The 15826-nt window shown below is 37.2% G+C and overlaps 1 protein-coding gene across 1 annotated transcript in view; it reads right to left on the bottom strand.

Annotated features, from left to right (window-relative positions):
* ell (elongation factor RNA polymerase II) overlaps nt 1-15686 on the bottom strand; it is a 28598-nt gene extending 12912 nt beyond the window's left edge. The window contains exons 1-3 of the mRNA XM_066647228.1: nt 15329-15686; nt 4888-4932; nt 1038-1153 (exon numbers count right to left, since the gene is read on the bottom strand). Of these exons, the coding sequence (XP_066503325.1) occupies nt 1038-1153; nt 4888-4932; nt 15329-15463 (296 nt within the window). The 5' untranslated portion in view covers nt 15464-15686. The remainder of the gene's footprint in view (nt 1-1037; nt 1154-4887; nt 4933-15328) is intronic.
* Nucleotides 15687-15826: the final 140 nt, after the last annotated feature.

Genomic DNA, 15826 nt, shown 5'->3' with positions numbered 1-15826 from the left:
GTTTTGTTTTGTCGAGTCTTCCAACAGAGGCTCTGTCACATGACTGCGTCTCACCAATCAAATGTAGCCACTAGCAGCATTTGACTCCGTTTTAACAGAGCCAGCTGAACACAGAGTGACCATGCAAACACACAGTTTATGGTTTATGTACAGCATTCTCCTTCTTGTTCTTATTCTTTGTAACCTCTACCTATTGACCCAACTGTTCTGTTATTAAGTTATTGTGGCTGAATTTTAATTTGTCACCTGAGTAGTTTTTTCACTTAGTACATTTTACTCTTACTCAAGTAATTAGTTGGGGGACTACTTTTTACTTGAGTCATATTATTCTAAAGCAACAATACTCTTACTTGAGTACACTTTTTGGCTACACTACCCACCTCTGGTCAATACTTTTACATACACGGAAAGGAGTTAACATGGGTAAATGACATAAGCCAGTTTCCGTATAGGAAAATTCTGTTCCTTCTGCACATCCTTAACCTTCTGCTTTCATGGCTCATCAACCCAGGCTTTGATATAAATTTGGCAGACAAAAGGCCATGGGAGGTCCTCATTTTGCAAATATTTTCTCTGAATTATGAGTTTACGAGGACAACGGGACATCTGAACTGTGACTGAACCATTAGCTCAAGTCATGAATGCTTTAAAAAAAAAAAACATTAAAAATTCAGCTGCTGCTTCCTCTTTAAGTTCTCAATTCAATTTGATCTCTCAGTACTGTTTTCCAGACAGCGACAAACAGAAGTGTGCAGACAGAAGAGCAGATGGTGTTTGTACTCAAATGTCAGTGATAATTATGTTTTTGTAAACATTATAAAAAGTGATTTAAAAAATGTAAAAAATTGATACATGTTAACCTCTAATTAAAAACCACGTGAGCTGCAGTGTTACCTTAGTTGGCTAATAAAAACAAAACAAAAAGAAAGTAAGATTTTATGTCTGTTCACTCTGTTATCAACTTGTATATGTTGTCATGGTTTGCAGAAAATGAGAAAAAAGAAATTATATATATAATTTTTTTTTTACCAGCTTACCTTGTAATATACTGCTGTACACAGTCGAAATGGGGATTATCCCTCCCCACATTGGACAAATAGAATGTAAATGTTCGCAGTTCATTTGGATTTTCCGACCGTGGTATTGAGATTTTCTGTTGACAGACATGGCACAACAAACATCAACATACCACTCTAGCAAATACATACTTATTCTACTAGTCAATGTACTGTTTCTTCATCATCAGTAAAAATGGTGCTTGAATATTTCCCAAAAGAACATTTGGTCAACACAGTGTAATGTTCTATTAGCCCAGATCAATAGGTTTTTGGCCAAAGTGCACTTTACATGTTATGAAATGGATTTCAGTGTGTCAGAAAAATTTCTGTTTATCATAAAGTGATATTCCTCCACAATTAGACAGCCAGTGTGATCACCTGTAATAAGGTCTGATGACAGGTAATTAAGGCCAAGTGGTTTTTATTGCTGTAAATCATAAATTGCATGTCCCTGGTAAAAAAAATATATTCCCAGCAGACACACCATAGCCCAAGGGCGTGCATGTGTTTGCTGCATGTTTTATAGCTTTTGGGGCCTTTCATTCTTACTCTCACTTTACCAAAGTATAGCAGGGACTAACCTGAGAAAACAACAATGACTCCATGATGAAAGCTAAATGACATTAATCAATAAAGCAGCAGCCAGCAACAGCCACAGTGCCCAAACCCTGTGCCACAATATGCCCACATCAAATAGTGTCCGGTGGCTTAGTTTAAGATACGAGAGTCAGCACAGACAGGGATCTCATATTCAGATAGACATGTGAGCTGCTGGACTTAATAGTGTTATGCAAGCAGCGAGTAAGCTTCTTAAAGCAACAGCACAATCAACACCAAAAGGGGAATGTTACATGGGCTAACAATACTGTATTAATATCCACTAACACATTCACAACACGAGTAAACATGTTACAGGCACAATTTATGAAAAACAATAATAAATAAGACTCCTGGAGCATACTCTGTGGGCAATAGCGCCGAAGGAGAGAGCAGTTTCCTCAATTTTATAATTGGAGTGTCACCACTGCAGTACAGAGAGCAGTCAGTCAATGCCCACTCCATAAGAACTCATGCAACACACAGTGCTGACATGATTTCAGAGCAGGCTCTGTTTACCCAGGGTTTCTTTCACACGTGTGTGGCCCGCAGGTGGCCAACTATAAATAAACAATGTGTCCTAGCCTTACGCCGCAGGCTGAAGCGCTTTCACTGCTGTGCCCTGCCACTGTTCACACACTTATTTGGAGGGTTTACTGCAAACCAAACAGTGCTTATAGGAGTTGAGATATTCTGCTCCAAGTCACTGAAAGATATGGATTTAAGAATGTGGTTTATATTTTTACTTTCATCAGTTGAGCAATAGCCAGGCACTTCCTTGTTCTTTCAAAACAGCTGAAAACTTCACTTTAAAATGCATGCGCACACACACACCACTCCAATTCGGCGGAAATGCTCTCGGAGGATGGAGTGCGTCATAAGCCCACAAACACGACGCACTTCAAAGTGTAAAATCTAAGATGATTAAGAGGAAGTGCAAATCACTTGAGGGCAGAGGGAGGAACTGAGCGCCTCAGACAGGAGGGATTATAGAGGCCAACATGGAGTTCAATGCAGGACTCTAGTCTCCAGCTACTGAAGTGACACTTCCATTTGTGAAACAATGATTCAGATTGCAACTAACTTCTACATTTACAATCAATATCTTGCCAACTTCTACTTGGTTAATAAGCTAACTGAGCAATTCACTGTTTCCTCTCATTTTGTCCCATCACAACACAACCACTGTTTAAAATCCCACTGGATTATTTAACTTTCCACACATTGCCATGTGTTGCCAAGCTATCTGCAAATAGTCTACAGTACTCTCAGTGATTTTGGTATTTTAGGTTTGTAGGAATTCACTCACATTTAATCAGCTGTTCCATTCTGCACCCAATCAGGTACAGAATTTAGTCAATACTCAAAACAGTCATCAATACAGCCAAACCTAGGGGTACCGATTGGTTCATCTTACCACGTGAAGCCAGTTTTCACACTTGAATTGATAAAGCCATTTCCACATCCCCTTCATGTCATGTCTGCATTTTTTCTCTGCACAGCATCCAAAGAACAAAGAATCTCTTTAAGCCTATTCAGTGGCTTGTGTGCTCTTCTTCACAGTAGTGGAATTAATAAAGCAGCTGAGGGAGAACAGGCACAGAGTGGCTCCTCCATTGTGGAGAACCATCTCACTTCCTCTTAGCAGGGCACAGACAGCTAAAGGAAACCTTCCACTCCTTGTTTATATGCTAAACCTAGAATATATTTTCACTTGTATTTTACATTTTCTGAAATGAACATGTCTGCCTCCATGATGAATAGGATATCAAAACATAATTAGAGGCCTTTTAAACACTTTGTGCATTTCTTTAGTTTTCCAGGAAGTTCTACCCAACAGTATTAGTTAAAGAAACTTTGCTGATTCAACTACCAAAACACAGGGCCAATCCAGCAAAGTGCTTCTTCATTTCTTATCTAGCATGTGACATAGCAAGCTGCGGCCAAGCAGAAACTGAAGCAGTTCCTGTATGTGATCATGCAATCACATAGGAGATGAGCCAGGTTAAAAAAAACTGTGATGGTGAAAAGGCACTGAAGAAATGTCCATTAACAATGATAAAATTCATGTCCAATTCAAAGTCATGTTAAAAAAGTCTTATCCATGGGTCAACAACACTGGCAAACAGACACACACAAAAACATTAAATATTAAACAATATTTAATGTTTGCTAATAAGCCAGAAGCAACACAGTTGAAAAACAAAGCCTAATGCAACACTATTAATATCTGAAATAAGATCCTGACACCAGAACTTGGTCTGAAAAGTGTGCTACTTTCAAAAGAGCAAGAGGAGAGGGGAAGAAGAAGAAAAAAACCCACACATGCAGACAGACCACATTCTTCTGCACACCACTGATGTAACATTACAATTTCAGATACTGTAGTTACACGGCATACACATTAGCACTGGGTTTACAGTAGGCAGAGGCATATATAACAGAGCCAAACACTGTTGCATGAAGTAGATTAATGCTCATGTCTCCATAGAAATGCATGTGTGTATCACATTTGCAAATGCTTAAGTGGTGTTTGCAGCTTTTCACTGCTGAACATGGCTAATGTGCAAGTGCCAAGATGGATGTGCAAAAGCTAAATGTCTGGAATGCATAGCTCTCTAAAGCTGAAGGAGACAACAATGGCAGTCTTACAGGAAATCCATTCTAATGCCACTGCAGTATTTAGCAACTAATGCTGCTGCTGTGGGCCATGTGAGCAGAACGAACAAAACATACTGACTATCAGATTCTACTTCCCTGATTGTGTCTCTATTACACTGATGTTTCCTTTTTGCAATCAAATTAAACACACATCTCAATAATTTGAAACAAGTAAAACAAGAGGAAAACTAAATAAACAAACTGTGAAATTTATTTGGAACAGGTTCTGTGAGCAGTAGAACAGAGCGGCATCATCACTGAAATTTAGATTAACAAATGAACCAAACGGCTCTTTCTCAATTATGCCCTAATGTGTCTAAGTAGAGGATACTGTGCTAAGTGTAGTTTACTTATTCTGCAAATCAAAGTCCTTTTTGAGATAACATCCAATTACCTACATATTCTGATAAAGCATTCCAGCATGAGGGGACTTCCTGACTAAGAAAATGAGGATATAATAAGTCTTAATTTGTCCTAAGTAATAGCAATGTCTTATATTCTAAATAGAGATGCTTAGTCAGAAAACAACCAAGAATAGTTCAAAATATTTCAAAGAATAGTACAAACTTACCCCTTGATTTCCAGTGAATCGTATTAGTGGTTGAGCAGATATACCCTGAGGGAAAAAAAAAAGTAAGATAAATAAATAAACAGACAAAGCCCATCAACCATATGTCAAAAGCACATCTGAAAAATAAAAAAATAAGCACAGTATAAGCTTTTTATTAATATATATATATATATATATATATATTTTATTTTTTTAAGGGATAACAGGCTGGTGGTCATTAAAAAAGTGAACTTGAATGCCAAAAATAAGACTTCCAACTGCTGCAAACACATGAAACGTTCAATGATAAATAGGACAGTAATATTACACTAAACAAGTAGAGCTGGTTTCCCGACAGGAATTACGCTTGGTCCTGGACTATATCCTTCTTTCAATGGAAAATTACCATTCAATGGAGTCATGCTGTATAGTCCAGTACAATGCCTAATCCCTGCCTTGGAAACCATCCTATAGACATCACTGAAATATCAAATCTGAAGACAACATCAGGATCCAATCATAATGACAGGTCACGTGATATTTCATTTGTCAAGGTCTGAGATGCAAATGGTTATATTTTAAGTATAAACACAGCTTAGTGGGGCATTTTACAGTAGACAGAAATGCAATGACAATAGCATGATATAAACGAATATTTTATCATCAGCATTAGCATGGTGTTATGTACTATATTAGAATAATAAAACAAATCAGAGGAATTTCCATTCAATTTAACATCCAGCTCTGTCATAAATTACATTACAACTGTTTTAAAACAAAACTCTTGAACCAATAAGGCACATTACATAATAAATGATTAACATGGAACAAAAATATTCTTGATAGCAACTGGTTTCTTTTCCATATGAACGGCTTGTGAAACTTAACACACACAAAAAAGTGAACCAATAAAAGGCCTTAAATTCAAGTGTAGTCTTTGCTCTCCCAATCTTTAAACAATAATAATTTACCATGCTTCATGTTAATTCGTTCAAGTCATGAAGTGTTGATGCCACTTCAGAAAACACACTAGGGACACTAGGTTTTGGCAGATCATTTAAGATCAAGCATGGCTACACTGGAAATGCAGGATGAATTCTCTTTATTATTTGTCCTGCTGCCCTCTGAATGAGCATGATGATTCAGCGCAGAGCTAGATCAAAGCAGAAATGGTGAAGAGCTCTACAAATGCTCAGAGATCACTACATGATCCATTGGCTTATCTCCATCACAAATGAAAGCAGTCCAATCTAATTAGCATGTTAGCCTGACAGTAGGGTACTGAACCACTGCTGGCCTCTTGCTTATTGCATCCAAATTCTATCATTAGGTGTCAGAAAGAAAATAATTATTAATACTGTATGACCACAAATGTCTGTTATTTCTTTAAACCTGATAGAGGTAAGAGCTGATAATACAGTCTTTGTTCCAGCTGTTATGTGGTCCAAACTTAACAAAATCTCACATCATTATTTGTCTGTTCAATTCATATTTAGACAAATGACTTCCCTTTAAAAATGAATCTTGCCCTTGAAATTAAGGCTGAATTAGCAACAGGGGTATCTAGGCTTTGTACATACACACACATATTATATATATATATATTATATTTAATATATATATATATATATATATATATATATATATATATATATATATATATATTTAAAAAAACACCCTCAGACGTCACAATTTCTATCATGCCCATTTGAGCACTTCCTAAAATAAGATAAGCATTTTTTTTTTTATTCCAGATGTGCATGGATGAGTTAGGAGTGAAATCTCTAAGGCCTGGTAATTCATACTGGTTATGCAGCTGTTACCAGCTCGTCGAAAGCAGCCTTTAAAGAGTGTCTCCTTTGTTGGGCAGAATGCTACAATATATTAAATTGTGTGTTATTTTTTAAGCCATGGTTGACAGCATTCACACATGCACATGCACAAATGTAGTTTGGGGTTCTAGCACCACTTAACCAGTCAGAGGTCATGAAAAAGTGAACAAGTAATGAAACTCAGAACACACAACCTGGAACCAAATATTCTCAGAACACACTATAATAATATATACGATATGACTCAATGTCACTGGATACTGTGAAAATGGCTAAGTTCACAAAGCAGATAAGTAACTCAAATCTGATTTTTGTGTTCTGCTGTTCACTGTCTATATAATGTGACCTATATCTGATATCAATCTGAACAGATCACGCTCCTAAACTGACTCCCATGCTTAAAAAGGACAAACCTTCAGGATCCCTGATCAGAAGTAAATATCATACTTTCATTTCTAAAATTAAGGAATGGGACCGGACTGGTGTTTTACTGTGCGGTGCTGTATCATAGAATGAGTTTCTTTATTCCAAATGAGCTCCATATTAAAAAGCGTATTAAAGACTTTAAAGAATACTAAAACATTTCAAACCAAGCAAAATTTCTTGGTCTCCAAAAGAGATTATGAGCTCTGACATGAGTTTAATATGTCCATGATACACATCTGAGCAGCGTCATACAGATATGAACAATCTAAAACTGATATAGAACTACCGTGAAAGAAGCTTGTTTCCACAAATATCCATGTTTAATTTACTCATAAATGAGAGACAAGAACCTGGATTAAGAAGTTTCATGGGTTTTTTGTTTCTCCAAATATTTTTTTTAGAAAACAAAAATGCATTGTCCAGACTGAGTCGCTTTGCTACAGAAGAGATTTGGATCCGATTTCAATACCACATACAAAAGTGGCCCATATCTGATTATAAAATGTCTGTATCCCATATGAACAAAGTTTGTATTTGGGCCACAGTGACCGTATGTGTGAATGTAAGACTGAACAGACTACCAAATCTTCCAAAATCGCAGCAGCTTAATGCTTACAGGATCATCTCAGTAACTGTGGGAAAGTGACTGAAATGGTACGTTCAGATGGGACTAGACTGCACACACTTGTTTCAGGAAAGATTCTGGAGCATTTGTGGTGGCACGTTTTCTTATGAGAAGCAGTGAAACCTGAGTGTTATAAGTGTTTGTTTTTTGGTGTAATGGCAATGCATAAATCGAGTAGCCACTCCCATCACTGTTTTCCAGTGTGAATCCATCATAAATATTACTGACTTTCTGGTAAAATTACATATTTCCTTACATAATGAAGTTTTTCATTTTGTGTGCTACCAAGATACCTAACGAAGATATTACACTCTCTCTCTCAAAATTTACATTAGTCAAATCCCCTTTTTTGTGGCCATAGATTCAATGAACGCCATTTTGATATGAAGTAGTGTTTTTCTAGACCAAATACTCTACTAAAAAACTAAGCACATTCATGATATGTCTAGGCCATGAGCACTGGCATGTCAGAGACCTGTGATCTTTCTGGAATTCATTCTTTTGAAAATTATTTAAAAGAATTATCTTTAAAAAAAAGGGTCAGGTTGTATCTGTTCACTTATTCAGACTATGTTTTCAACAAGCTATTAGAGAGCACAGATCCCCAGCAATGTAAAAAGAGAGCATCAAACTTAGCTTGTCTCAACCAATCAAGCCCCCGACAGAGTGCAACACTCAGCCTGTTCATTTGAATGGGCTGCTGACATGTCACTATTCTCTGGGACTGGAGCCCAGAATGTTCCACAGGGCTAACCTTGGGACAGAGCACGGCTCCTGACTGCCACTCACTGTCGACACTACAACAGCTCATACAACAGACCAACTAAGCAGAGCTGAGCAAAAGAAATATGAAATTGAAATGTGTCAGGAATCTAGAGTAAAACAACAGGTGAAGAAACATACAGATGAATGAAAAACCTATACACAACATCAAATTGACATTACAAATGTCAAAATGAACAACAATTAAAACATCCTGCCATATTCTTTACAATCAAAAATCAGTTTACACAGCCTTCCAACACAAGTGCCAATTGAGTGCCAACAGAACGCAGAAATGGTCTGTTTCAACAGATGTGCTTATTTACAGACTTGGTTTAGTAAGAGAACAAGCTGTATGTACACCCAGTACAAAATTGGCTCTTGTTCTTGCATGAAAACAGAAACACAAGGAAAGATAGTAAACAGCTAAGTCTCTCTTATGCAATAACTTGGACCTTGGCATGTTCTGTTGCCCTCAGTGCTCCGAGTCAATGAAGACGCATGCCCCATTTGTGCCCTGAGAAGTGATGTTGGGTAATTTTACACATATACTGTTGCATGTGACCAATTTGTTTCGATGAACAATTATAAACGTGGGTCGACTGTAGTTAAGGCTAAAAAAAATAAAATAAAAAAATACAGGACTGTATCTATATCACATACTAATGGTACACTAATACCATCCTAGCCAGGCCTTTCAAGAGGAATTACTAAATCATTTCCATAAAAAACACAGAACGCACCACACTACAGGGAACAGCACTCTCGTGTCTCATTGGAGAGAACATTAGATATCCTATGCATTAGCATCCAGGCAGTATGTGGGCAGTGATGGTTACAATGTCTGAAATAGATGTATTAATTTATGTACGTAAAGGGTGTGGTTGGAACTTTTCATAAAAGTATAGTTTCATTCCTATGCCTAAGCTGCTTTTACATTTGAACTCTGGAAAACATCTGGAGATTTTGGTACGGACATTTTCCAGACTTGTCCTTTCACACCTGTAGCATACAGCTAGGGATTTTGCTCTACAGATGCTTTCTCACTCTTGGAAATGTTCTGCATGGTTTAGGCATGGGGCAGCGCATGTGTAGTGCCATCTTTCAGATCATACGAAACATTACCGGCTCTTAGGCACATGCGCTCATGTTACCCAGGATAAAGTCAGGGTAACAACCGGTACAATTGTTACAGACATTTGCATTTAACCATACAGTTCTGGATGAATGCAAAACACATCACACTACATACATATTGTCAAAAACGTATACACTGAACTTATTGCCTGAATCAGCTTAGTTTCTAAATGCATACCCAGGATTTCAGCATACATTACAAAGCATATGCAATAGCTGCTCCTTTTCAAACATGACCATATCATTGCAAATAATAAAGTTTACAGGACAAACAACCAGCACATTTTCTTCTTAGAAAGGTTCCATATGCTGTATAATACATCATTTAAAGGTGCCTGCCCAGAATCCAAGAATATCCTGAGTAACATTTCACCTAGAAGCTGATTTGATAGACCAGAGAGTGCCAAAGTGATCAGCTGATTCCTTCAGCTACCTACCCAGAACTGTGAGAGCGTGTGAAAGCTCGTTAGTGCTTCCAGTCAGACTCCACATTGTTCACAGAATATAACACTCTTGTTTGTATATTAACAAACACATACATACACAAACACACACACATACACATATATATATATATATATATATATATATATATATATATATATATATATATATATATATATATATATATATACACACTACAATTTAAAGTTACATTTCAGTTTTACAAAATGTTATGTAAATAATGTAAATAATTTTATATCCAATATAATTTGATCTTTAAGAGTCACTTCCACCCATTTTATATAACAACTAGAGAAAAGTAACAGTGATAGAACCAAATGGTGTAGAGATTCCATCACAATGACCAATGCCAAGTACGGGTTAGCGGGGTATAAAGCCCGCAAGCACTGGGTTGTGATGCAGTAAAACATTCTATTATCACCAACAGACAGTTCTGGCTTGGACAGGAGGGGTGTATGTCACGTACAATGAACCATCCCACATCAGTTCCTAACATCACTAAACTTTGTGGCTTAATATTGTTAAATTCTCACAGAAATGTCCCAAACACTAGTGTAAATCCTTCCCAGATTCCTAGAAGCAGTTTGTTGCAGCAAAGTCTAAGAGTCAGGATATGTCCACAAACATTGGGGGACAGGTTTCAGATTTCTTTGCTCTACAGGAATCCAAAATTTATATAATTACTTAATAACTGAAATTAAATTTAAAGGACTGTTTATCCTTTGGTGAGGTATGCAGGAAAAATACTGTAATTAATAACGTGATCACAATGACACCCAAGTGAACAGGCTCAGATGGTGCAAGTTTATATCCATCTTGTTTCAATTTGTTTTGTGAATAGCTGGCAAAGAACAATACAAGATTGTCCCTCTGCCATTAAACAGTCCTCTACAGATTTAAATACTGTAACCACAATTAAATCCATGTAAATGGTGCCCTAATATCTGAAAATGTGTCATTCATCAGTGAATGAAGGCAGTATTTCTTATCTAACTAGTTTTTCAAATTCCCCTAGGACTTTCTTGTAAAAACAGCACTAAATCAGATTGTGGGGAAATGCAGTGGAAACTACCAAGTTTTAAACAGCTACAAAGATGAGCACTGCTAGTATATTCAGCAACCTGTGCTTAGTTTGGAACTCAGACTGAAACACCAATAAGAGTTTCTAAGGAACAACAAATGCTGCAAAACATTTTCTGTGGTGTTAAAAGATGAAAGCTGATGAAATCTTAAAGATATCTTAAAACCAAGAAAGAATCATTCCCTTTGTATTTATCTGTCTCCCCATTTTGGGTAATTCATCTGTGGAACTTCCAAGAGTAAAGTATGGTTAATTTGTGGTGCTCCATGTTAAACTGCACCCTAACCTTGTCTCTTATGCAGACTGCTAAAATATTATGACTACAAACATCTAGAAATAAATTCAGATTTAATGGGAATGTCTACTGTAGTTTAACCATTCTAAGTTTTGATTCAGTTTTAGAATTAGCAAAGAAACTCATTTTTAACTTAAGTTTAGTTTTGTAGAACGAGAGAGAAAGATTTCGGACCAAGACAGTTTGGGTGTTTTTTTTTTTTAACCCATTTACAGACACATCCGTAAACACAAATGTTCTATATTCAAATTATTTAAGAATTTGAATTTCTGCTGTCTGCAAAGAAATGTGACAATCAAGAACTAAATTATTTATCACTCATAACAGTTTACTGTCTCAGTGACTGTAGTCATACTACATAAAGGGGATTATGCCAGGTTTACACTACATGACTTTAGCTGTGATTTTTCAATCACTGACTGTTTTTGGAGATCACTGAATAAACCTCCAAGTCAGAGGCAAAACAGTATTAGCTCAGTGCTGGCTCAACTGCTATATATAAACTACTAAAGGATGCTTTATAAGAGCTTGCAGTATGATCACCATTGCCTCTCAAACACCTAATAAATATCTTGCAAATTTAATATCTGGACCAGTCTGTGACTCTAAGTCCGGTAGTGTGAAAAGTGTCGTGACTGGCAGTGAGTGTGGTGACGAGCTACAATCTGTGAGAACGCAAGGCACAAACTGAGGGTCTGTACTAGATCTACACTGGTCCCATTTTGTATTCATCATTCTTCTTAGCTAGAGGAAAAATAAAGCAACAAGTGCAGAGAAATAAGTGTACAGATTAAGTATAGTAATAATGTAAATGTAGAAATACAACAAAGAAATATGATTAAAGCCAGTGGTGCTTCTCCTTGTGACACACACCGTGGCTGATGCTTGAAAGTAAAAAAAAAAAAAAAAAAAAAGGCTTTGTCTCAACAGGGCAAGAAAGTGCTGTGTTGCATGTTGTAATTTGAATGAGGCATGTCACCGACATTGTTCCCTGTGGAACTGTATTAACTTGTTGAAACAGACATATAATATGTCCCTTTTAAATGAGCAGATTCAAACATCCAGCACTCCTTACGCCACAAAGCTAAGGAACCAATCCTCTCAACTTGAGGGGCATGGTTTCAAGCTGCTCTGGAGAGGTGGGTGGAGATCAAGATGGTGACTAATTGCATATTCATAGATCTGTGCATACTGAAGTAGAGCTATATCTGAGAAATTAAGACATTAGGGATTTTTTTTTCTTTAAATTTACTTCTAAGTATGTAATTCTGATGAGAAGTTGAGCCTTTAGCTGATGACTGAAGGGGAAATTTAAGAAGCTGTGAGTTGTACATGAGTCCATTTTACAAACCACTGCCAATGACCCGCCTAACTTTGAATGGGTTTGTGCACACACAAAATAGTCATCCCTTCTGCTTTGAATTGAACTTAAATAATCTTCAAAATTGCCTGCCTTGGCCATCATCTAATATTTGGTACAATAATTTAAACAGAACATAATTAGGTTCATTAAAAAGTTTGTGTTCCACGTAATAATCAAATTGTCAACGCTTGACTAACAAGGAAGTGGTGAGCAAGAACCAAGGCTAAACAATACGATATGTGACTGACCTGCTTGCTTTAGCAAAACTAAAACAGAGCTTACATTGAAACCGGTGGGGAACATTTCCATGTCCTTTTCTTGCACACTAAAAATACACATACGCTCCCTTTGCAAAGTCAAGTCACACTACCATGGTGTCATGTGCTCAATCTATGCTTCAGTGTCACATAGGCTACACAGTGAATATGTCACTTGGCACTTTTTTTTAATAAAAACATGAGGCACAATGCCAAATACTTATGACTGTTTACTAAGACTAGTAAATAACACCTTTCCTCAAAATCAAGTTCATGCCACAGACAAAAATCACACCCAGTTCAACAAACAAATCTCTGCAACACAGAGTAACCACGAGGTCTGAAAAAGTCTTCAACTGTCCATAAATGTTCACTCTAATCTGGAGTGTAGTGAGAATACATGATTATGTTGAGTGTAAATTTTTATGTCTAGTTATACCTTTGTGTCATTTCAGAATTCCACTGATTGATACATACCAGAGGCATTAACAAAATGTCTCCCCTAGAGCAATAGAGCTCACTGCTTTGTTATTAGGGCACAGCCAACAGTGTAGATACTTTTATCCTCTCTCACAAAGAGGAAAGACAACCTGTGATTTGGATTTGTTTTAAAGTCCCCAGTTCTGTTTTTTATTTTTATTTTTTGAAATGGGGGCATGGTATATCTCTTCCATAAGTTGACACAGTTCCCTGGGTTCTTAATAGAAGATCTGAAACACTTGGTGTCAAAATGCCATGAAGATCAAACAACACAGCACTGTTCAGAATGACCTATTTCAGCTCCTTTTAAGAATTAGATTGTTTACTCTCAATTTGAATCGCACAGAACAGAAGTGCTGGACTTTTAGTAATCTCTCTTTGTACTCTCTTCTCCATTCTCATTTGCACTAAAACTAGTACCATTGTCAATCCTCAGACAGATAAATACTGGTTTGTTTTATTTCACAGTTGGTGGGTTTGATAGAAGCTCCATATTTCCAATGTAAGACACTATAAACATGTGGCTTTATATATCAAAATCTAAATGTATAATCCAATGATCACTTTCCAAGTTCCATGTATGCTTTAGGATTAAGAGGCTAGTTTTGCCATTGTGCTTCTAACACCGGTAAATGTGAACAGATTCTGCTCGGGTTAGTTGCCCTGCGTTCACAAAGCAGTCTAACCGAGACCCACCTTATAACTTCAGCGTGAATGGGCGGGGCTAAACGGTTGTGCGATATAGAGGCCGCCATATAAAAGTGACACCCCAAAAATGGCATATGCCGTTTTTAGCATAACTGGCGCACATTTTAAACTTAAAAATAAATTCATTACATTAAATTATTTTGAAAACTTCATTTCCCGGATAACAGACCCCATAATACATTTTAACTATTGAACAAACAGTAACAAGCCGAGTGAATCAAATCCTTTAATTAAAAGAAAAAATCCGAGAAAATATGAAATACATGGAAGAACCATTTGGCCATAGCGCGGAGTAATAAACCAGGATAACTGACTAATATAACGAATGTCTCAGGGAATAGTTCTCTAGCGCTGAAACTACTTTTCAGACTGTTAATAACGTTGTCTTTTTAAACCACTTAGCATGGTTTAAAAACGCAGAGGGAAGGCGTACAAAGCAAGAGGAACCTGAAGTTAGCTTCATATTTGAGTTTTCCCATTCCACCTTAAATGGTGCTGCACTTACTGCTGCGCTATTTAAGGTGGAACTGCATTTTGAATAAGAAGCTTGCGAAGCTGGTCAAAGTTAGCCTGTTGATAAGGAGTGGTCCTATTCGAGTAGGACCTAAAACGAATGTAGAAGCTAAAAAGATGGATTAAGTTGAAAGAAATGGAAAAAGGCTGGGGACCATCTGCGCTAGTTAAAAGATACTTTGCTTATAAGCCCAAGTTTGTTTGCTAGCTGACTCACACAGCTTCTAAGTGCAGTCATTATATTATTAGACAGTTATCTTATGTGTGTTTACAGGTTTAGAAGACGAGAAAAAGCACAATGACTTCACTATTAGTGTCGAGCTTACTCTCGGGAGTAAGGGGAATTCGTGGCCGATTTTATCCTCTGTCAGCAGGTATAACGCTACGAGCTGAAGTTTAGTAGCTGACCGAGACTCGCGGCTAGCTATGGAGAGAAAGCCCACCACTATTTAACCATACTTTACAAAATCCAGATTCTAGACTGTTGCTAGGAAACGAGCACGAGCCGTGACCGTTACCTTGCTGCTCTGATATTCTTCAAACGCTCTCAGCGCGCTGTCAGTGAGTTTGACGTGAAAGACGGAGACATTGCTGCCGTTGCTCACTCTCCCGCAGGACAGTCCGTAACACTGCTCCTCCTTCAAAGCCGCCATCTTGCTACCATTCCGTTTCGACCGCGCTCATGCGCTCCGTCGTCCAAAAAAAAAAAACCCCAAAAAAACGCAACGAAAACCCTCTATTGAGTTTTCGCATGAATATTCACGAGACGTAGCGTGACGTGTATAATGGGCGGTACTTATCTGCAAACTCAACGATTCCAGTGAGTCGATTCGTGATTCCACGAAGATTCGACTCCAAACAGTATTTCGCTTTTTGGACAAGCTTAAATTCGGGCTAAAATAATCTAAATAATTGGATAAAACCTGCTTTATGAAAAAGCCACAGACACGTTCTAATTCAAATTGAGCCCATATATCCTGTTTATTTTTTTTTTTATCTCCAAACATATATCAAAA

This window comes from Hoplias malabaricus, chromosome 16 (assembly GCF_029633855.1).
Source record: "Hoplias malabaricus isolate fHopMal1 chromosome 16, fHopMal1.hap1, whole genome shotgun sequence".
NCBI lineage: Eukaryota > Metazoa > Chordata > Actinopteri > Characiformes > Erythrinidae > Hoplias > Hoplias malabaricus.
The sequence above is the reverse complement of the archived record's forward strand: the minus strand, read 5'-3'. Positions and strand labels throughout refer to the sequence as shown.